This window comes from Mangifera indica, chromosome 3 (genome assembly GCF_011075055.1).
Source record: "Mangifera indica cultivar Alphonso chromosome 3, CATAS_Mindica_2.1, whole genome shotgun sequence".
Taxonomy (NCBI): domain Eukaryota; kingdom Viridiplantae; phylum Streptophyta; class Magnoliopsida; order Sapindales; family Anacardiaceae; genus Mangifera; species Mangifera indica.
The window spans coordinates 6,801,889-6,826,063 of NC_058139.1; the positions used below are offsets into that span (position 1 = coordinate 6,801,889).

The 24,175-nt window shown below is 33.0% G+C and overlaps 5 protein-coding genes across 5 annotated transcripts; all 5 read right to left on the minus strand.

Annotated features, from left to right (window-relative positions):
• Nucleotides 1-340: 340 nt before the first annotated feature.
• Nucleotides 341-1,601, minus strand: LOC123210276. Its single transcript, XM_044628538.1, has 3 exons — nucleotides 1,009-1,601; nucleotides 766-938; nucleotides 341-681 (listed from the first exon to the last, which is right to left on the minus strand). The coding sequence occupies exons 1-3, from the start codon at nucleotides 1,528-1,530 to the stop codon at nucleotides 534-536; spliced, it is 843 nt and encodes a 280-aa protein (XP_044484473.1). The 5' UTR covers nucleotides 1,531-1,601; the 3' UTR covers nucleotides 341-533.
• Nucleotides 1,602-5,939: 4,338 nt separating this feature from the next.
• LOC123210579 lies at nucleotides 5,940-7,627 on the minus strand. The gene is made up of 2 exons (XM_044629023.1): nucleotides 7,355-7,627; nucleotides 5,940-6,279 (listed from the first exon to the last, which is right to left on the minus strand). The coding sequence occupies exons 1-2, from the start codon at nucleotides 7,596-7,598 to the stop codon at nucleotides 6,146-6,148; spliced, it is 378 nt and encodes a 125-aa protein (XP_044484958.1). The 5' UTR covers nucleotides 7,599-7,627; the 3' UTR covers nucleotides 5,940-6,145.
• A 2,965-nt stretch (nucleotides 7,628-10,592) lies between these two features.
• Nucleotides 10,593-11,542, minus strand: LOC123212590 (EPIDERMAL PATTERNING FACTOR-like protein 8). The gene is made up of 2 exons (XM_044631768.1): nucleotides 11,136-11,542; nucleotides 10,593-11,042 (listed from the first exon to the last, which is right to left on the minus strand). The coding sequence occupies exons 1-2, from the start codon at nucleotides 11,239-11,241 to the stop codon at nucleotides 10,795-10,797; spliced, it is 354 nt and encodes a 117-aa protein (XP_044487703.1). The 5' UTR covers nucleotides 11,242-11,542; the 3' UTR covers nucleotides 10,593-10,794.
• A 2,273-nt stretch (nucleotides 11,543-13,815) lies between these two features.
• On the minus strand, nucleotides 13,816-14,326 carry LOC123210080 (EPIDERMAL PATTERNING FACTOR-like protein 8). Its single transcript, XM_044628273.1, has 2 exons — nucleotides 14,179-14,326; nucleotides 13,816-14,095 (listed from the first exon to the last, which is right to left on the minus strand). Exons 1-2 carry the CDS (start codon nucleotides 14,288-14,290, stop codon nucleotides 13,851-13,853), a joined length of 357 nt encoding a protein of 118 aa, XP_044484208.1. The 5' UTR covers nucleotides 14,291-14,326; the 3' UTR covers nucleotides 13,816-13,850.
• A 1,793-nt stretch (nucleotides 14,327-16,119) lies between these two features.
• LOC123211343 lies at nucleotides 16,120-23,063 on the minus strand. Its single transcript, XM_044630001.1, has 6 exons — nucleotides 22,911-23,063; nucleotides 22,675-22,725; nucleotides 20,314-20,569; nucleotides 20,020-20,110; nucleotides 16,519-16,585; nucleotides 16,120-16,441 (listed from the first exon to the last, which is right to left on the minus strand). The coding sequence occupies exons 2-6, from the start codon at nucleotides 22,681-22,683 to the stop codon at nucleotides 16,388-16,390; spliced, it is 477 nt and encodes a 158-aa protein (XP_044485936.1). The 5' UTR covers nucleotides 22,684-22,725; nucleotides 22,911-23,063; the 3' UTR covers nucleotides 16,120-16,387.
• Nucleotides 23,064-24,175: the final 1,112 nt, after the last annotated feature.

Below are 24,175 nucleotides of genomic sequence, written 5' to 3' on the forward strand. Positions count from 1 at the left end.
TAAGTTTAGAAATCATTTCTATATAATTTCCGTTGTCAGTCCAAAAAGTTTTTACATTCATGAATACATCAATTGTTTCTCACACATTCAATCTGAGATTTCTTCCCTTTTCTGCATAATTTAAAAATTTTCATCACCACATTTCACCTACATCCGATCAATGAAGAAGAAACGTTCTAGCGTAATTTGACATATATATGTTGTATAGAAAACTTCTGTGCTTATGCCAAGTAACCATAAAGCAATTTCGTCATCTCTGGCAATTCAGTTTTTTGCAATCACACTCTTCAAGGCATAGAAAATCATTCAATATGTAGGGGAACCTGACAAGCTCATGACATGGTCTAATACATCATATTTCCTCATAGCACAACTGCAAAAATAGATGTTAAATTGAACAAGTTCTCTTCCACATTTTTACATATTTAGGCTTAGTAAATTTAAAGTAAGTTACAGTCAGCAATTTTTAGTTGCTGATCTTTTATTTGGCGATGTAACATCTCCAGCTAGAGTTCAATACAGGTTCATGATCTTCAAGAAGCCGCAGTAATAGGAGGATAGTAAGGAGCTCCATGGAAGAAGTTTGGTGGAGAGATATGACTGTGTTCATCTCCGTCTACATCCTCTTCTTCTTCTTTCTCAGCATCCCACAGAAATTTAGCATATGATGCAAGCACATAACTACAATAAAATTAATTAAAATTCTCCATATCAAATTTCAGCCATAATGAGAAATGTGAATTAAGAGTTTGATCAAACAATCACCAATCATCAGGGGTAGTTTTGACAGCTTGAGCAAAGTAATCTTCAGCTCTGTGAGCATCTTTATGAGATTGCCATATCAAATCAGCATACAGTGACAAGATATTTCCATCACTTGGGTTAGCCAAAATTGCTCTTCCACAAAATTCCTCAGCTTTAGCAAAATCTCCTTTAACCTACTCATCACAAAAACAAATCCCACTAATATAGAAACAGAAAAGAATGAAAAGATCTTATATAATTCACCTCTTTCAAGAACTTTGCGTAGTTTCCAAGTAAAAGCGCATTTCCTGGATTTGCCTCAATCATATTTTGATAATAAGCATCGGTAGACTTACTCATATTATTCTCAAAGAATCCCGAACCACCAATGCCACCACCGCCACAAATTTTGCCACCATTACAGCCCATACCACCACCCATCACCATAGTTTGCGCAAAACTTTCTATCTCATGTGATTTCTCTCCCAACCCAGAACTTGAAAACAAGCTCTGGATACTTGAACTTGGTAATAATTTTTCTTCATCAAGTTCTTTACTTAACGGTGGAATGATGTTCGTTTTCTGCTTTGGCACATCTGGGGAAGTCGTTACAAGCTTCTTTGTCGAGTGATCATCAGTGGAATGCGTAGAGCACGGAAATGAGCTCGATAAGGAAACCGATTTCGTTCTCTGTAAAACCTGAAACTCCGGCTCAGGTGAAGAGTCCTTGGCGCACTTGGGCAGCCATGAATTCAAGATTGGAGTAGACGAGCTTCTGAGAAGCATGCTTACAGATATCCCTTGATGGGAAGTGAAAAACCCTTTTAACAGAGTAAAGAGACCGACATAAAGCAAGCACCGAGCAGAGCATTTTGTAGAGACTTTATAAGATGAAATCTGAACCGTTGGATTACGTGACAAAAACAATACTGACAATACTGATGTGTTACTATGTGCTGTCGTTACCGTTTAAGCCCATCTATCAAACCTGTAAGTATAGCGGAATACGGACTCCAGTGGAGCGACACGTTGGCGTGATCTTGTGGGAGATGGGCCCACCACTGGATGGGAAGGGGGAATTTATGAAGGGTTTTGTTTGGTTAGGGAGAATGGACGGTGGAAGATTGATATTGGGAAATGACAAAAATGATAGAACTGTATGTATGTGATAATTGAATTATTGTCTAAACAGAGATTGACACGTATGTTGGTACGAGTTGAAAGATGATTAGAAAAAGACTTGCCATGATTTTCACTTTACAATTTCCACCCAAGGTATTTCTCACACAAGGTATGCTGTAATGACAAGTTTCTACCCTTTAATTATAGAAATATCAAATATTCACCCATAACCGATTAAATTTAACAGAACCTTAACACTTAAAAATTTTATCTCTTTTTGGCCCCCTAAACTTTAAAAACTAAAATTTTTTCTTAGTCTAAGTTTTAAAAAATAACAGTTTCACCCTAAGGTTTGGTTTTGAAATCTCTGGTGACCTCTCCGGCTCCATTGCCGACGGCCTCTCCCTCTCGAAGCATCCTTTCCTTCCGGCGATCTCTTTCCTCCCATTTGGAGGGTCGATCCGCATCGGAGACGCATTGGGAGACAAAAAACTTCGTCAGGGAAGACGAAGTTCTTCGTCTTCCCAAACGAAGACAAAGCTGTCCTCTGGGAAGACGAAGAACTTCGTCTTTCCCGACAAAGTTATTCGTCTCCCAAGACGTCTCCGACGTCGATCGGCCCTCCAAATGGGAAGAAAGAGATCGTCGAAAGGAGAGGATATCTCGGGAGGGAGAGACCGTCGACAATGGAGCTGGAGAGGTCACCGGAGATTTCAAAACCAAACCCTAGGGTGAAACTGCCATTTTTTAAAACTTAGACTGAGAGAAAATTTTAGTTTTCAAAGTTTAGGGGGTTAAAAATATATTATATTTTAGTTTATTTTTTAATATTATAGAGAAAATGACGATTTTACACTTACCACCGTTATTTTTAACTGGTCATAGATGGGTATTTAGTGTTTCCATAGTTAAAGGATGGAAATTTGTCATTACAGCATACCTTGGGTGGGAAATAGTCGTTTGGCCTTTAGATTTGGTAGTCGTACCTACACCCCATGTCCCTTAGCAGACTCGATAGCTTTATGTTGTTACGTGAGATATTTATATAATAATCAAACGGCCATAAGGCTTATTCTCATCCAATGTATTTAAAAACACACACACACACACACACACACACACACACACACACACACACACACACATATATATATATATATATATATATATATATATATATATATATATATATATATATATATATATATATATCAGATTTTAAAATTTTAAATATTTATTTATAAATAATTAAAATTAATTAAAATTATTAATTATAAGAGATAAAATTATTATTTTTAACTTGCCCCCAAACTTTTTGAAACTTTTTTCACCCCTCCCCCCCATTTCTAAGGTTCCATCTTTGGTGACTCTATGGAATCCAACTACCGGTTGATCTTCTCATCGAATCATCGACTCTTTCATCTTTGGTGGTTCGAGGCTTTGAATTGTTTGTCGAATCGTCTGTTCTTTCATCTTCGTTTTAGCTATTCTGAAATCAAGGATTAGCTATGAATCATCGATTGCACCGAAAGAAACGAAGATTAGCATCAAACGTTCATCTTTGTTTGATGAAATTGTTATCAATGGGAAGGCCGATGGCAAAAGAAGAAGATGGTACGAAGGCCAATTGAAGGTAGGAACGGATTTCAGTTGTTAGAGAAAGAAGAGAAAACTTTAAGAAAAAAAGTGAATTTTTTAAAATTTAATCTTATAAGAGAATAGTTAGTTTTTTTAAATTAAAAAAGAAAAACGAAATAAACTTTGAAAATTTTAGGATTTAGTAGTAAAATAATGATTATACCCTTTATAACTAATGATTTTGGTTAATTTTAACAAACTATGAGTTTTTAAGTTTTTCAAACTCCGCATGTATGTTTTGGAACTAGGCTAAACCTTAGGTGGGAATAAGGCTTTCGGCCTAATCAAATTGTGAGGGTTTATATTAACAGTAATTAACGGCCCTAATTCTATACATATGTAGTCAAATAATTTAATTAAATCCCTGATCTTTCGATAACCTTTAATCTCTAACTCTAACCCTCTTATGAAGTATTTTACACTTAAAACTTGAAATCAAACATATTAATGAGTGGCCAAATGGTATAACATATACTAGTCTAAGTTGGTAAAGGATTTTCAAGTTGTAAGGATGCATAAATAAGTGAAGAACGATATACAAACAGGGCGCCAAAAAAAAAAAAAACGCATCACATATTTATTTTGTGGGGGTGGGGTGGTGGTGTGGGGCTGGCGGCGTGTTATCCACACCCGTAAGGTCAGGCAGTTTGTAAGTTTATTCATACCCACAGGGTCGGGTGCAGGTTCCGAAAATATTACCCACAAAACTTGATCTGTAATCAACACATATCCATTTTATCTATACACGTTATAACTTGACCCATACTTAGCTTACCTATACACCAGGTATAATTATATAATAACTGGTTAATTTGTTTTGTTTGTACCAGTTTGGACATGTAATATTAGGCACCAATGATTCTGAGAGAGCTTCTGTCTTTCACCTAGGGATGGCAATGGGGAGGGGCGGGGAGGGGATATCAATCCCCGTCCCCGTCCCCGTAAGGGATATCAATCCCTGTCCCCGCCCCGTCCCCGTTACGAGGATAAAAAATAATCCCCGTCCCCTCCCCGTGAAGGAAAATCTCCTCTCCATGCCCACGGGAAAAAATCCCCTCCCCATCCCCGCCCCGTCCCCGTGGGGAAAAATCCCCTCCCCATCCCCGCCCCGTCCCCGCGGGAAAAAATCCCCTCCCAATACCCGTAAATATAAATTTTAATTCTTTTATGTATTTCAATAAATAAAATAAATCATATTCTCCCAAAATATCACTTGCTACAAGAGCTACAAAATATTCATTATTATTTTAGTTCAAATACAAAGTTTTCATAAAATCTAACAATATGCAATAATCAATCTCTTCATTAGTAGCTCTTCATGTATGTGATTTAGGGTAATTTTATAATAACATTAAATTTAACACTTTTTATTCATTTCAATTGATTTTATCAAGTTTATAATTTGTTTTTTTTTTGTGTAAAACCTGGTGGATTGACTAACTAAGTTTTGAAGTTGAAATAAAATTAATTTGGTGCATTTGCATTTTATGATAATAAGATTCTGGGGTCTTTTTAATATATTAGATTAATAGTTCAGAAATTAGTAAAAGTTGATAATTGATAATTCAAAAATTAGTAAAATTAAAGTTATAATTTTAATAAATCATAATGTAAAAATTTCTAGAACTTAATAGTTTAGAAGTTATTATATTAATATATTAGATTTAAGGGGTGGGAAGGGGTGGGGTGGGGTGGGGAGGGGATGGGCCGGGCCGGGCCGGGGAGGGGAGGGGAGGGGAGGGGCGGGGCGGGGCGGGGAGGGGAGGGGAGGGGAGGGGCGGGGCGGGGAAATATGTATCCCTGTCCCTGACCCGTCCCCGATTACGAGGATTTTTTTCATCCCCACCCCCGCCCTTTTCCCTGTTTTTATCGGGGAATCTCCTCTCCGTTAGGATCGGGGAGGGTCGGGGCCCCTAAAATCGGGTCCAAATTGTCATCTCTACTTTCACCATTGAAAATCCGAACGCTGGATTTGAACCAACCAGATTACATTGGCACCGTATCATGCCCTAAATATTTGCATAATAATTTAAAACAGCCAGGCTCCAGGTGCTTTTCATTTCCTCATTTGAAAAATGTAACCAAGTCAAACTGTCAAAGTAGCCTCACCTTCGAGATTTCCCAAGAATTTTATGGGGTCCCAGTCAAGATATTTTATGGCAAAGACCTGGGCCTTATTGTTGGGAAGTTGAAAAACAGTAGACTGCCGACCTTTGGTAATTCCAGCACCACTCAAATCAGCCAGACAGCTCAGGAACCACCTGATGCAACACACAAGAAAATAACACTGAAGCCAGCCCTTCTGGAAATCAATCATATGCCTTCCTTTGCCCTCTACCTGTGATTCAATCTCATTATCAGATATCTTCCGATGCCCAAAGGCTGCATTTCCATATAACCAGAGAAAAAAAAATGTACGACATTATGCAAAAGAATTTTAGCGACAAAAAAGCATTTTGTATTTTATTAAGAGTTTAAAATTTGGTTCACTACAAGTTACACATGCGAATCCCTCAGGAACCAACGGAAGATGAAGTCAAGCAAGTTTCTGATCACCATGCATGTAAACAACAATGAATTTTCCCCATGTAATCCTAAAATTGCTTCAAGTGTTACATATATACAGGATAAATGCTTCTAGTCATCTTCTAAATCTTGATCCCCTGTTTCGTCTACCATTATTCCTCTTATCAAATGCCGAAGCCCAGAAAAATAGAGACATCCAGAATAGAACCGCAAGGAAGATCTGAATACGATCTTGAAGTCTGGAGAAGCCTGTGAAAAGCAATATATCAGAAAATACCAACAAGAGAAACACAGTTCCAAAAAAATACAGCAGTAATTATGAATTTCAAAACTCAAGTGAGAAAGGGAAGATTCAGTCAGATAAAAGAGGCTTAATTTTATCAGCAATTAAACTCTTATACCTAACGACATAAAATTATGAACTAAACAACAGAGCATGCTAAGTTCACTATTTATGTTACAAAAATTGGTTAATTCCTGACCTCCACACCATCCACTAACTCAAATGAAGTATCATGGTATTATTTATCATAATCATGGCAACACACCTAAGTGATAGTTCACATTGAAACCATGCACAAAGTTGGGGTCAGTACCTACTCTCATTGGGACGGTTATCATCTTATTTGGTACTAATCTTGAAGTCACTGAATCTAGAAGCTTCAAGTTCTCACCATAAGATATCATGAAAGCATATATTTCTACAAAAATTGCACGATTCACAAACATCTTCCATGTTACAAACAAGTCAGTACCTTAGTTGTTCTCATTATCACAAACTAATAAACAAGGGGAATGAAACACAAAATAGCATCAGGGCCTATACAAATTTCCCAACTTCTCAATACTTGGAACCACTATTAACCTTTTCTTCCTATATCAGCCACAAATTAATCATGTTTTGGCCCAGATGCTTATGGTTGAGTCAGAAGCTCCAAGCTTTGCACTGACTCAAGAAGATGCTTAATCGACAACAGAAATTCTAGAATCTTGATCAGAAGCTTTACTACATCCATAGTGCCTCTCATCAGCCGTTGCCAGGCTGGTTAAAACGTCGAAAGAGGGTGATTTCTGATATGATAATTTCCGAAAGTTACGGAAAGGTTGGTTTGTGATTAAGAAAATCGAAACTGACCTAAACATCAGGGGTGGTTTCAGAAATTCTCCCAAATTTCTGTGAATATTTCATTTAAAACATTTTCATACATCCATTCGCCACTGTAACTAAAAAAATTCCAATAAATAATTTGCATAAAGCGCCAAATTACGTATCAATTTAAACAAATTAAAATCACAGAAGATGAATAAGAAAATGCAAACTAACCACTGAGCTGGATGGGATCTTGTTGGGGATGAGGGTCGGACGGAGGCGGTCCGGGGCTAGCGGCGAGGCAACGACGGAAACGTGGAGCAGAGGGAGGCAAATGGATAAGTTGGAGAGATGGACGACGGGGATGAGGCAGAGACAAAATGGACGATGGAGGTTGATTTGTGTGGAAATGCGTAAACGGTGATCTAAGGGGTGTGTTTATCTTGATCGTCGCCGTCGTTGGAGAAAGAAGGTCCATCTTGATTTGATTTATTTTTTTATCTTGAGTCTGTGTGTGATATACTGATTAAGCGAGAGTCTGAACTGGGTTGGGCTTACAATTGCTGATTGTTGGGCTTAAATTTTACAAATATTTATGTTTATCAAACCAATAAAAACCCCTATCCATATTTTTTTTTATATATAATTTAAATATATAAATAATAAATCATCCTATGATTAAATAATTTTAAATTAAAAATAAATTAATATCTAATTATATATAATAAATTATTTATATATATAAATTATAAATAAAAAATATATACACAATATTATTTTTATTAAACTTAATTATAATCAATTGATTAAAATTAGATTAGATATCAATCAGATAAAAGAGACGGTTTGGTCTAATAGACGGTAAGAGTGTTTGATGGTCATAATTGTGTGCATCATGCAACTAATTCACATTTACGTAGGAACTTGCATCATACATATTTTCTCATGGTTATTTATCATATGAATCTATTCGTCGATGTTGTATGAATATACAAATTTTTTTAAATTTGGATAATTAATTAAAAGTACCAAATTAAATGGGTTCACAAAAATTGATCAACTTTTTAGTGGCTAAAGGTTATAATCAAAACCTAAATTTAAATACCAAAATATTTGTACCCCACAACCTTTCTTACAAAGTTCTAAAATTCTCATTTTCACATTGTCACTCAAATTCTAATATTGAGATTTCAAAATTAAAAATAAAATTTTATTATATCTAAATATTTATGTGAATATGGACTCAAAATTTTATTTATTTGATAATTGCCTATTATTTTTAGTGTGTTGAATTTATTTGATAATTTCAAAGTGTATTTCTATATCAAAAACATTTTACTATGCGAGAGGTAAATTAATTTTTTTTTAAACTTTGATATTGAAGATGAAAATACAAAAATAATGGTTAATTAGGAATTTTTGAAATGATTAAACTTTTTAGATTATATATATTAAAAATTTTAATTAAGAAATAATATTTTACCATTTAGGGATTAATCAACATGTTAAGTTTGGTTATTATTTCGGTATATTATATAGGGTAATGAAGTAGGACCCATGGTAATAAAATGCAATAAGTTAAAAGCAAAGATAAAATGGTAAAAATCATTTCAAGCACAACTTTTAACGGAGTAGTTCTATTAATGAGCAAACCTCTTTATATTGGCTCTAAGCTTAATGATTTTAATATAAGCATGAAACTAAAAAATTGTCAATGAATGGAGACTTATCAATATCATAGATGATGAAGATGTTAATTGTTTTATTAGTCTTAGCAATTGTGAGAATTTATTCTTATTTATATGACAAGTACCCCTAAATCAAGATATGACTACTAACATTGATATTCAATATGTAAGATATAATTTACACGAACATATAACTTTTATCTAAGTCACAGGATCATTACAGGTTATAAAATACTGAATTAAAATTCTTTATAGTTATATAAATATTTAAAAAGTCATACACTCTGAAAATTTGAATTCGTACAGATATCAAGAATACCTATATCGAATGATTAGTTTTTTGCTCAGAAAACCTCGATGAATGATAATTTTTAATAGGTAAAATTATAATATATTGATTTTATAGTACATATCTAATCGATATATAGTAGGTCATTAAATTCTCAATTAAAGGTTCAATAAACCTTAAGATTCATATCAGTATTGTTTACCAAACTCATAATCTTTAAATGTTTTAAATTTAATTTTATTGATTATTTAAATTCATCTATAAACTGATATAAAACAATTTAATTACCTGATTTTATTAAACTAAAATTATGATCAATATTAGTTTACATTAGAAAATTTCCAACACAATAGTTGTATAATGAAGCAGTAGACAATGATGGTTTACAGGCGGTTGAACATGAAGAGATAAATACCCATATAGATTTTGATAAAGATGAGACAATGAGTTTGCATGATGTTGATATATTGTTAACTATAGTGGATGGGTTCATGTAGATAAAGAAAATATTCTGACTTATGCCTCCTAACGCCTTATCTGTGGCAAATGCTTGATTTCCTAGCCAATTTTCCAATTTCAAGCCAAAAAAATTGACTCGCTCAAATACTTTTTCATCCATTATGAACCAACTTTAACTCGACAAAGGCAACATCCATAGCATCACAACAATCACAAAATTAAAATCTCTAGTATAAATCATTAATCATTTTATACTAAGAATTTTGGTTGAAAAATGGTTACAGTTTTTTGATAGGCGAATTCATCAAACATTATTTAACATTTTTTAATACCTACAGTGTTGGTTGATTTTAATGTACCCCCTAAATTTTGCTATATTAACATTGCCCACTTTTGAAACTTGAGGGTGCAAGTACAACCAGACTAGATTATGTGTTGGATGTATCATGTGCATGCATAGCATTTATTCTCCTATTCATAGCATTTATTCTGTCTTGGGCACAACAAGACTAGATTCAACAACCCATTTAATTTTAGAGTTGAACAATCAGAAGAAGACAGGATGGCTATCACATTTCAATGCCACCTCAATTTAAGATACAACTGGAAAGAAAATGCAGATGCAATAACTTTCATAAAATTAACATGTTAATTTAAAGCCAGGCATATTTTTTATTTTTTTATTTTTTTATGAGTAAATCAAATCAAATTCTAATACATTATTAGTTTTACTTACCTCTAAATTTTAATTTCTTCGTAAAAACTCATATTCTGCTGTCCAGTAAGTGATTTACAAACCATCCATTTGATGGTTTGTAATGTGACCATGAATTTATGATCATCATGGATAGCTCACAGTACTCTGTCTTATTATTAAATTTAATTCATTGAAGCGAAATGGCTATCACATTTGTCTTTTCCCCTGCCAGGGGAGAAAAAAAGAATCACTAGTCTTTTCATTATACAGTATCCATGAATTAAAAATGAGGAAAACGAAGGCAATTTTCTACCCAGAAAAATTCTCTGAAACACCGCATCTAATTTATAAATAGCAATTATTAACATGCATTACATTATCTTAATAAATATACGTCACAGTATCATCGATCTTACACAAAACACACAACAAGATGATGATGAACAGAAAAAGATACCTTCTTCCCACACAGATTCACCTAATCATTGTTCATCTGTCGAAGATGATAATAATAATAATAATAATAATAATATTTTATTTTCTAAGGTTCAAAGAGCTTATTGCCGCATTTGCATTTCCATGTTTGGAGATAGTAACTTTCATCGTCTTCAAGATCATGAAATGATTTTGGTGCTGATCTCGGTCGACCCTTTTTATCGTCATGAGAAATTACAAGAGTTGCAGTACACGGCCTGCAATTGGAGCATTTGTGAACACAAGTTGGAGGCCTTGATCCCAACCTCTTTTTCATCTCAGAAAAACTCTTTCCATCTCCTGAAACTGCAGACACTACAACAAAAGAAAACCAAGACGATATGCAAGTTTTAAGACTAATAACATATGTAGACGATGAGTAGGTTTAAATGTTAATTGATTCTGTACCTGATTTGAGTGACAGAAACGCGAGGAGCAAAAAGATGAAAGCTACAGTGAGAAGTGCTGCTTTTGAGCCAAGTGGGTAGTTTTTTCTTGAAGGATCCATCACCATGATTTGATGGAGTTTTCTTTTTGCTTTTTTTTCTTTTCTGAAAGGTTACAGTGAAGAAAGGGATGTGAAGAGAGACGTTGAAAAAGGATTGGATATATCGATATGGGATTGGGATCAATGATTAAACTAGAAAAGGAATGGATGCGCAAGAGCATATATTTACAAATGTACAGTATTTTCCAAACACTGTTTTGCCTGTAGAAGAGGAAACATGACTCTGATTCAATGGGTTTCTCACCTATCAAACGCCTTCACTGTGTTAAAAATATTACTTCATTCCCCCTCCTCTTGGTCCCCTTCGGAAACTGGTGAAAAACTGCGAACTTTAGGCCTTTCTGAATGACTCCAAAACCTTTGTTCATCAACCATTTAGACCGACTCTTGACTAATTTTAAATGCAACCATTTCATTGACCCAAAAAGATTTGGATTTTCATTCATTTTCATTAAAAATTAACGACAGAAATAATCAAACAAATATTATGTTTTCGTTGAATACTGATAAGAATATATTTATTATCCCAAAAACTCTCTTTTAACTTGGTGAAAGGAACGAAACATGGCAGAAGTTGAACGTGCATACTTACTTTAAATGTATAGAGAAGAGAAATTGTCGTTTTGGAAAACAATTTGCATGAATACAACATAAAGATTATTGATGGATTTGCATATATGTTATGTAAATGTTATATCTCGTGCGTTCAGGTGTTCAAAAGAAGGCCATCGGCCTTTTGTCTTTACGTACTGGAAATATTATCAGTTTTTTTCTTGATTTTGAAAACAGTTCTTGCAGTCTGCTCTATGAATGAAAACAGTTCCGAGAATCGCCAGCCAGGTGAAAATGCTTTTACGCACCACCTCTTTTTACTTTATTTCAAGGGAAATTTGCTTTATATCATCTCTCCTATAACTTCTAATATAAAAAGTGTGTATATATTTTTAATATATAATTTAAATATATAAATAATATATATTATTTTATTTTTATTTAAAAATTATTTAATTATATAATAATATATTATTTATATACTTAAATTATATATCAAAAATATTTACGTATAGTTTTGTTAAGATATAAATATATTATAAAAATTGTCTTCAAACAAGTGCTAGCACCCATTTGATAGAGTTACTTATCCATTAATTATGGAAGAGTGATTTACATTTTCCTCTCAAAATTTGACCTTAAAATGCTTTTTACATTGAATAAAAGAAATTTAATGATATAAAGGCAAAATATACATATTTTTTTTTTGGCCAAATGACTACCTCTCACTAAGGTTTGATGAAATGACAAATTCCTATTCTCTCAAAGTTTCAAAAAATCAAAATTTCATCTATCATTTAATTCTGTTAATAAATTTTATTTAATTTTTTTTAAAATAATTAATTTACTTTTTTATTGACATTATGAAATTGTCTTTAATATCTAATATATGTGTCAAATTATTAATATATCTTCATGAGTTTAAAAATTGATCACTTAGACCCATAAAAATATTAAAATTCTAACCAACTTTAAAATATTATATTTTACTCAATTTTTTGAAGATGTAACTATTATTTTTTAAAATATTAATAAACATATATTTTAAAATTTTTAAAAACACTATCAATTTTTTTAAATACCCTTAAAATATTTTAAAAAATTATAGTACATTTCAAAAAAAATGTCATTTTGATAAGAAAAAATAGAATAAAAAGTCTATATATTTTGCCCTTTCACTTAATAAAATTCATTAATGAAAATAATGATAGATGAAAGTCTTACTTTTTAAAACTTAAAATGGGAGAATTTATCATTTTAGTAAACCTTGGGTGGGAAATAAGTTTTTGGCATTTTTATTCCTTTGAAAATCTTAACCAACAAACCTTTCACTAGAAAAAAATATAAGAAAAAGTGAAATATAAATAAAATTAATACCTTGAAAGTTGTAAACAAATAAGTTTGAAAACCTACAAATTAGCTCCTTCGATTCAGTTCTCTCTAATGGATTTCAAAACTTATAAATTAACCCCTATAATCTTGGTTTCTTCTTCATAACATTATTGAAAACTTACAATTTCTCATCATCATTGAGCAACTCATTGAAATCACTTGTTACCTTTACCCATAACAAAAACATAGATTAAAATACTTAAATTATTACTTTTCCAAAAACATCAATCAAAATCTAGCCTAATATGATGGTGATATGATATAATTTATATCGACACAAGAGAAATTGATGATAAATTCTTATCCTTGTCTCTAAAATTTCAACAACAAAGATGGAGGTGGTACAAACAAATGATTGTGGTTGTGATAAGAGTGATGATAGTGGTGACGAAGATGAAGATAATAAAGGTGGAGATGAAAATGAAGAAGAAGATGGTGTAGTGATGATGGAGGTGGAATTGATGATGAAAGATGATGGTGGTGAAAAATCAAGTTTTTACCCACTTGTTTTTCTAATGGAAAAGAGTGTTTTTAGGCCAACCCTACTGTCGTAGGAAGTAACTAATAATATAATAATATAATATGTAACTACATAAATAAATAATTATATATTTTTTATCAAAAAAAAGATAGAGATACCCAAATTGTAGAAATAATATTTATTTTAGTGTTCAAGGGTCATAGATCTTATTTCCACATTTGCATTTCCACACTTGAGCATAATAATAACTCTCAATATAATCTTGAAGATCAATATTATTTAGTGCTGCTCTTGGAGGCTTTTTACTGTCATCGATAAGTACAAGAGTAGCCATGCAAGGCCTGCAATTAAAGCACTTGTTTGCACAAGCTGGAGGGCTTGAACCAAGTTTCATCTCGAAAAAATTCTTATCATCATCACTAACTTCTCCTGAAACTGCATAAATTACACAAAAACATGCAAGTTATTATTAACCCTAATGAAGCTTGAAAATAATATAATCACTTGATATTCTTTACCAGATTTTGGTGACAGAAACGAGAGCAAAAAGATGAAAGCTACAGTGAATGTTGCTTTCGGCGCTTTCGGCTTTGCGCCATGTGGGAATTTTCTTAAAGGATTCATCACCATGATTGAGGCTTTTTTTTTTTTAATTTTTTCCTGTAAGTTAAACTGAAGAAAAGGATGTTAACTGAAGAACATGAGCTATACATAATGCTATATATGTATAACTATTAATTGCAATTAAATTTAGCTAATTAATGGTACATACTATAAATGTTATAGTTAACTAGACGACATGTTTTGATTTCATTACTTTTAATTATGTTTATCAGAGAATCAAACCTTCATCAATGCTCTACATCACTGATAGCTCTAACGATTATTACTATTTATTATCCCAAAAACTTTCTTTTAAACTTGGCGAAAGGAACAAAACACAGCAGAACTTAAGCATGGAAACTTGCTTTTAACGTATAGAGAAGCAAAAATGAATTGTCGATTTTGGAAAACACTTTGCACAAATGCAATCCATATATTTATGATAGGTAAATGTAATATCTAATGAATCTCTGCAGATGAATAGAAAAAGCCATCTGTTATCTTTATGTACTGGAAATATTGTCAGTTGTTACAGTTCCTACATTCTGCCCAAGAAGTGAAAACAGTTCTAAGAAAGGCCAGGTAAATAAAATTGCTTTACGCCTTCAACCTTTTACTTTATCTCAGAGAATTTTTTCCTTCATAAACCGTCAGTCAATTGCTAACAGTCAAAATGTTATGAAAATTTCGTTTTCTTTTTTCGTAAATAACTTCTCCACATTCATAGAAGATCCAATGAATAGAGTCACTGATTATATATGGCTCAACATGTCATCTCCAACTTTCTTTCTTTTTTCTTTTTTTTAATCCTTTTTTTTTTTCAATCTTACAGTGCCAACAAATTACTCTTAATTAATTACCACAACTGTTATTTACTTCCGACTTCAGCTTCTGGGTAAACTTTAGTTCCTTCTTTGCTAAATTTAGTAAAGAAGAAAAAACTCAGGCATCCAAGCGGAGCTCGGAAAAAGTTGTTTAAAATCAATTCTATCCATCCGTCCTCCAAAGTGAAAACTCTGTCTAAGTACTGACTACAACTGTACATGAACAACTATTGGGGTCAAACTCAATTCTGGCAAAGATTTTATTACTGCAACATTAAATTAAGTTGTATAGCATGACAGACAGTGCAAAATACATTACATAATTGAAGTTTAATTAGGCTAGCATTAATTTAATTTTGATTTAATAAAGTCAAATAATTAAATAGTTTAATGAACATTTACAAATATACTTAATGTGTTTAACGTTTATTAAATTTTTAATTCTATACAATAACCTATATATTGACTAGGTTTCCCATAGAAAACCCAATCAAAACAGTTTATTCCATTGAGAGGTAAACAATGAGAAAGGAACCCTACAATAGTAGACGGCCGCAACAATAAATACTACATTATGGTAGTGTTGCACCACATTCATACAAATAATAACATTTGGCTGTGGGTATTGCATTCATCAAACTGAACTATATTAAAATTTCAAAGTCCCGTTTATTCTCTTATGTCTACTTATCCTCTTATCTCTAATTATGTCTAACACATTGTATCAAGCTAATCAGAGTCATTTCAGATTCAAATCATTGTTATCATTGCCAATCTTATTGATAACGTGCAATTTTATCAACACTCCGGAATCCACATATGGCACATAAATCGAACGAATTCAGAAAGTTGAAAGCAACCAAACATGCCCAGTTCTCGATCATCCTTTCAGTCCTTGAATGAACAGCCAAAGCTCCTGCAATTTTAGCAATGCATTCTCTCGGCATTTGTTTTAAATGCACCTTTTTGCAGCATAACGGTGACATTAACCACTCAAATGTTAAGGTATGAATCATTTGAGAACACAAGAAATAAGGAACAACTTGTTGCTCAAAACAGACCAATATTTTATCAGTTCCAACTTCCATCCTGTAACAAGATCATGTCCGAAGAGGCCTTTAAATTGTAACAAAAATCCACCATAGGGCATATGACCATCATGTTACAACTGATAATTGATATACAGTCCACGGCTTTGCTTCACTGATTTTTTACTATGAAAGCAAATCAAATGTTACAGCTGAGATGGGTTTCAATTTTTGACAAACCTTCAAATATCATATCTTGTAATTCCTTCGCCTCAATCATACATACCCTCCTGCTCCCAAACATCGACAAGAAAATCTACCATTACCTGCCAATATTAAGATCAAACAGAGATAAGCTAATGCATCTTACATAAACAATACCAACAAGGGCAGAGACTCTCACTGAGAGGGGAATAGGCTGAGGGAATGGCTTATTGCTCCCAAGTAAACTATCATATGTTGCATTCCAACTGCAAAGCCAGAAGTTTTTAACCATGCTGAGACAATGAGTGCTGACAAGTAAAAGAAAACAATTTATGAATGATCAATGGCTACCTTAGCGAGGGTAAGCACATAATCCAGAGATGGTTCTGGTTTACAGACATGTGCCTCCTACTTGACTACTCGAGGACCCTTTCTAAATAAATATAAAAGTCACAATATATGTTAACAAATATAAATGCATAACCACACCTACTACAACAATAGGCCACTCATGGAAGAGACTTGAACTTCCCTTTTTTCTTTTTTGAGGCTTAAATTTTCACAAGAATTACTGACATAAAAACAATGAAATAATGATGTTATTTAGGAAAAAAAATATTTAAGTCATCATGAGAAACAGGAAATCATCCCCAACACCTAAGTTACAATAACGTAATACAATGAAATAAGGTTATTTATTATATGTGCAAGGAAAATTTACTAACTTAGACAAGATGCTATAAAAATACTTATTAGGACTCATTTATGTCAGCTGCAAAAGTAAAAATCTAGGAGCACTGATGGCACAAGCACAGAGCAACATCTTGGGAGCACAAATGTCACAAACACATGAGCTAGTAGGATCGCATTGAGGAGATGACTAACGTGGCAAGAGTTGAAAAGGGTAAGAGAATGAGCTGAAATAAAGGTTGGATGATGAAATGGGATAGAGAGGAAATAAATAGGAAATTTAGGGAAACACTTGGGGAGAGTTTAGACCTCTCGAATAGACAAAAGTAGATAGCATCGACCTTTCGAATGGTCGGAAGTGGAGGGCATCGAACCCTCGAATAGCTGGAAGTTTTTGTCTAAAACCTTCTACAATTTTCTGATTTTCATTTTCTTGCAGTTTTGCAGGTTGGTTTGGCATCTGCCTTCCTTGTAATCTCCTCATTGATCAATAAACAGTATCTTTGGGAAAGATTCTTAATCCATTCTCTTGCTCATTTCTGGATTTGTGCTCAAGCAATTCCTACTTTTTCTAGGTTCCTAACAAAGTGGTATCAAACCCTACTGGGGTTGGGTTATAATGAACACTAGGCTGGTATCTATATATGACCCATTAGAGAAAGATCTAACGAAAAGTGTGGATGGTTTAGAAGCTGAGATTCAGGCATTGAAGGAAGGCCTAGGAGAGGTAAAGGATCTCATGACACTGTTGTATAAAAATAATTAGGAGAGGAATCGCAACAAAGCTCCAACCGAGCAATCAGAAGCTCAAGGGGGTGTTGGGGATTCCAACAAAAATGGAGAGGCCAGAATGGGCTAATGGAGACCAGAGGATGCTGGAAAGGAGAGAACTAGAGCCGTTAAACCAAGACATTATTGCCGTTACTGGGAATGTAAGGCCACAAAACATGGTGGTCTCCGAACAACAAGTGAGATGACTGGAATTGCCTGTAATTATTGACAAAGATTTCGGAGTGGTTGTTACAGGTGAAGAGATATTTCTTTGTTAATAATACTGTTGATGAAGAGAAATCACCTCGGTGCAAGAGGTTGGGAATAATATGATGGTCAATTAAGTGACTAAATGAGAGAATATGGAGGGTGGTCGACAAGATGCACCTCACTAGAGATTCGAGTTGTTGATATTTATTGGAGGATATCAAATGGGTTGGCGACTTAGGGCATAAACAATGTTGAGTTGTTTAGAGTTGAAAAAATGAAGGGTACACAAATTTTAGTTTTCAAGTTCAAAAACATAGAAAAAATCAAAACAGAGAAAATCAAAAGAGATTAAAAGGATTTTCCAATTTTCCCACCTTGAGGACAAGGTGGTTCTAAAAGAAGCAACGGTAGGACTCATATGTATGTTAGCTGCAAAAGCAAAAATTTGGCCAAGTGGCACAAGCATAGAGCAACACCTTGGGAGCACATATGTAACAAACACACAAGAAAGTGCAGGACCACATGGAGGAGATGACTAACGTAGCAAGAGTTGAGAGGGGTCGTTAAAGAATGACTTGAAGTAAAGGTTGGATGATGAAATGGGACAGGGAGGAGAAAAAAAAAAAAGGAAATTTTAGGGAAACACTTGGGTATAGCTCTAGCCTCTCGAATAGCCAGAAATGGATAGCACTACCCTCTCAAATAGCCAGAAGTGGAGAGCACCGACCTCTCAAATAGCCGGACATTTCTAAGTCCTACCATTTTCTGACTTCATTTTCTTTCAGATTTGTAGGCTAGTTTGGCATTTGTCTTCCTTGTAATCTGCTTATTGATCAACAAACAATATCTTTGGGTGAAATTTTCAATTCATTCTCTTGCTCATTTATGGTTTTGTGTTCAAGCAATTTCTACATTTTTTGGGTTCCTAACCAAAACACTTTCTCTGAAATTCAGATATTATGTAGGAAAAAAATAAAGAAATGACTTTTCGTGGGCTGAATAATAATAATACGCCCACCCTTGATTTAGAAACAGACAAAAACACTTACAGCCCTATTTATTAAAACGGTTTTTTTTGTTTTTCCTTTTCCCTTTTTCTGTATATGCTAAACCAGAAGAGCTAACAAGTTAAGCAGAAAATGGAAATTTCTCTAAGTTTGTGTGTAAGAAGGAGACTGTCCCTATCCACAATCAATATTTAAGTCTACAAAAGTACTGTTAATTTTAGATTGTGGTGATGGCATACATAGCTGCAACTGCACTTTAGGCTAGACATAAGTTGCAATATAACAGTATATTATCTAATCTCTTTAGAGATGAGACAATAAAATTAGTCTCTCCACTAGATGAGTTAAATTGAGAGAGAGCGGGTTTAAAGTTAGAACTGTATGTGCAGCATAGACAAAAGTATTGAAATTTAAAGACACCAAAACCGCATAAAGTCTCTCCTCTTAAAGATTTTCTTAGGGCTCGGGTCTATGTGAAAAGGAAGAGAAGAGGAAGAAAAGCGAATGTGAAGGAAGGCACCAGCGATATCAATAACAGAAAGCAGAGCATTGGAGCGGAAGGCAGCAGTCCCCTGCACCCTTCAGGTACCTATCAGATTTACACCTAAATATCATAATATGCCTGTTCTAATGGTAAATCTCCTATCCCCTTAGGACAAGGGCCAATCAAAACAAGAATTAAAATTAAGTCATGATAACATATTCAATTCATTGACACACTCATTTCAAAGCCCTTTGTAGCTATCTTAATTTCATCACAAACCAAACCACACATACTCTTCAGAATCTCCAACCCAACAAGTCAGAATGATGCTGAATAACTGCTCCTGTGTTTACACTGTTATGCAGGTTTCATTAAGAGTAATTATAATAAATATCCTAATTAATCAAGATTGTGAAATTGGTTATTTTGCAGCCAGGGCCATTGGCAAACAAACAAGCAAGCACAAAAAGTATTGCATGCAGATACTAAAGTGGACGCCCTAATTAATTGACTACTTCAGAATATTCAAGCAACTCACTTTAATTTGGGTTCCCTCACTTGTTGAGCTCTTTTCTCAGACATTTTATTTCCTACCCAACGTTGTCGAGTTTGGTTCCAGAGAATAAGACCTGCAAACCAAGAGGTCAGAAAAGATAGTGCAAAGGCAGCTTGGTCTTATCCAGTAAACAAAAAGGGCTTCAAATGATGAGGCATCACCAGAGTTCCAATCCACACAACCCAATCAAATTCATCAATATGCAAACACAATTAAGTCACTACACATCCAAGCAATCACAATTTTATTTGTTGGATAAGTGCAATGAGAACTTGCCATGGTTTACAAACTCAGATGGTGCATTAGTGATGCCAGTACCACCATGTGCATCAAGAACCTGGTTGTTTGTGCTAATTGATGAGATGCTTCCCTGTGACATGAATGCACTATTGTCCATATCACAAGTGCTGGTAGTCCAAAAATCTTCTGATAAGCTAGGCTTCCTTGCTGGGTGACTTTTAACTTCCTTCAGCGTCTTATTTTCAGAGGTATTCAGTTCATGCTTAATATAGATTCCAAGACAACCACTGCTCTGTTTCAAATGAGATAAAGTCATAAACAATAAAATACCAAGTAGCAAAAGCTTATACCTAAACACTTCATATAGAAAAGATATTATTTCCCTTCGAATGCCCACAAAGGCACCATGATGTCAATTTACTTGTATGTCAAAATCATTATCATCTATAACTCAATTGAAATACTGGATATTCATTACTAGGCCTGGAGCCAGAGAAACCACCCAAGGTAATGTTTATGCTGCAAATCGGATAAACAACACCTCAAAGCCACCTAAAAAGCATCAACTGCCATGTCTAAATTAATCCCAATGCAGGTGAAGATGACTAGAAAATCCTTAAGACACCCACAATAGGCACCAGGTAATCTCTGAGAAATTTGTTCATCTACCTTGCTGATCTAGCTCTTTTACCATTGTCAAACTAGATAAACCATATAAACTTCCCTGCAAAAATTTGCGATTGTTGGATATATATAGACAATCTATTCAAAAAGATCCTCTAACACACACACAAACTGTAAGGTAAAGGAAACATGTAAAATCATCTATCATTCAAATTGGACCACTAACTGTAACACACCCCTAGTTGTGTTCAAAACTAGTTAACCGAACTGGTTTGACCCTTTTTTGAAACAAACCAACTTTTCAGTTTGGAGAAAACTTTAAACCAAAATCAAACAGGCTGAAAGATTAACCGGTTACAAACCAAACCAAAAATACTGGACAGCCAAATCGAATTTTCTATTAACCAGTTTTGAACCAAATGTCAATTTTTTTCAATGTTATGTTGGTGGTAGTTTTAATTGTGTCATCACTTTCAGCATTGTAACAGCTGTAGTATCTCTTCTTATCTGGGTTATTGCTGCACTTATAATCTTGGCAACAAGAAACCAATTTTTTATTAACTTCACTAACAACCAACAGATGCGAAAAGTTGTGTCTAACTTAGCTTAATTACTTGGTATAACCATGGTTCTAAACAGTGTCCAGTCTGTTATATCTGGTAAGATATACATAAATATACAATTAAGAAATTCAAAACGTGTATATATCAACAGATAGATAGTATTACTATTAATTTTATAATTCTTCTTTTTTAGCCATTAAAAAGTGAATATAGACATATTTCATGTTGAACAGACCTCTAAGCGCATGTAGGTGTGGGGAGGATTGTGACAAAGCTTTGATAATTAGAAGGCTTTCATCTAACTCATCAATCAATTTTGACTTTTAGAGAGGAGAGGGGAAGAGGTAGGGTTCAAGTAAGTAGAACAAAGAGCTTCAATAAGTAGAATTGGCTTTCATCCATCTCTTCAGAGTTCAATAAGTAGAACAAGAGGGTGAGTCTGACTGTTGAAATGAGAGAGGAGAGGAAAGGTAAGGTTTGGTGCCAATTACGAGTTGTGAAGAAGATGAAAAAATGTGTGGCAAAATAAGGTTTTGTGATTATTTTTAACATTTAAAACTGGTTCAATTTGGTTAACTGGTATACAAATATTGCCAAACCGGAAAAAACCAATTTTTCGGTCACTTTGGTTTCTGGTCCGGTTATAAGTTTGGATATTGGTTCATTTCAATTTACGGGTTTTTTAATGCCCATGTTTAATACCCAATGGTAACACCTATCTAGTGAGTTTACATGCCATCAATATTCTTCAACTTTTGCCAATCAACAGATACTAAATGCAAAAGGTAATCCAGAACCACCGATTGTCATATGATGCTTAATCAGTTTACCTCATCCAAACTCTTTACATGCCAAATACCTGCAAGAATCCTAATAGCAATTCATACATGCTCGAAACTAAATTGAGTTAAACCAACATGATAAGCGCCCAAAAGGATTGTAATTGTAAATCACTTTGAACTGGATATATATCCGGATGAATAAGCTTCCCATTAACAGCTTTAAAACACAAATCAGATTGAAGTAGAAGCTCCACACAAGTACTGACATCTAAGGTGATTGTTTCAATCTATAAGACAAAATATAATTCCAAACCAATTTCACTTTTTTTTTTTTGTCCATAAATTTTAAGCAACCAAGCACAACCGCAAAGACTATCAATAAAATCCCCTTAAATTCCAAACCCATAAATAGAATTAGAAAAACTTACCCCATGCATGCAATACAAGAAAAACCCACAGGCCAAAAGTTCCAAATAGATCTGCAAATAAACACTTGTTTCTAAAATGAAAGCTGAAAAAGAATACAGTTCCAGGAAATAAAGATCAGAGAGAAGTACCAAGCAACAAACAGAATCTATTAAGAATAAAAACGTAATCAACATAATAAAATATATAAAGTGTAAAGTTCACAACTTTGAAAATTAAGATTAAATTTTTATTTTACCCTTTCTCTTAATCTCTCTCTTTCTGTATCTTTTTTTTCCTTGCAATGTCTTCTTCTTATTTGGCAATTACGGGCAAATGGGTAGATAAAGACTTTGAAGTTGTTTAGTACTTGAAAATGTAATAAATTTACTGTGAAGTTCACCAGAGCGGCGTGTAAAGTCAGGTTTAAAGAAAATTTTAAATTTTCAAACAAAATTAAACTATTTTATTTTAAATAATAATAATAATAAAAATTTTGATTTGATTTGCTTTAAGTTTTAAATTTATACGAATAAAATTGAATATCATCCACGAAGCATACATTATTAACCATATTTTCAATATATTATTATTATTTTTATTTATTGATAAATAATATTATCCCAAATTCCGCACACCATAGAATTACATATATGTATAATTATTTACATAATTAAATATATTGATAAATGTGATTAATAAAAAAGTGTAAGTAAACATACTTGGGAAAACTTTAAATTTTGATTAATAAAAAAATAATTTTCATTTCAATTATGATTAATATATTGTTGTTGATACAAAAAAAAAACGCATTTCCCTTTTTTCTTACACGAGTATCTTATTTAATATTTTGTTTTCATATTTATGTAATAAAATTAGAGGCAGATGGAAATAGAAAATCATGGTGGGTTTGTGTGCAAATTTTTTAATATATAATTCTTTTGAAGTAATTTAAAATATCAAAATGTATGGATGTTATCATGTATTTCAATATAGTCTATATGTTTTTAACTTTTGTATATCTAGTACTCGTTAAGCATAGCTTATAATTATTGAATTATGATTATGAATTTTCTATTTAACTATACAAAAAATTTTCAAATATTTTACATTATTATGTTTTTCAATATAATTTATACATTTTCATACAAAGACTCCTTGAATATAATTTAATTAAGAAATATAATTGTTGAAGAGCATTTATACATTTTATATCAAGCGCGTAAATTATGTTCATTTGTTAATATATATATATATATATATATATATATATATATATATATATATATATATATATATATATATATATATATACACACGTGTGTATATATATTATTAAAATAATTATTTATGATTTAGTTTGGTTTGAAAACCATCTAAATCACAACTAAATTATAATACTTATAAAAAAAAATTTTCAACCCAAATAAAACTGTTTTCCAAGTATGAAATATCAAAACTGTATCTTTTTTAATACTATTCAAATTGTTAAATACACTAAGATTACTAATAACTATAGTTCGA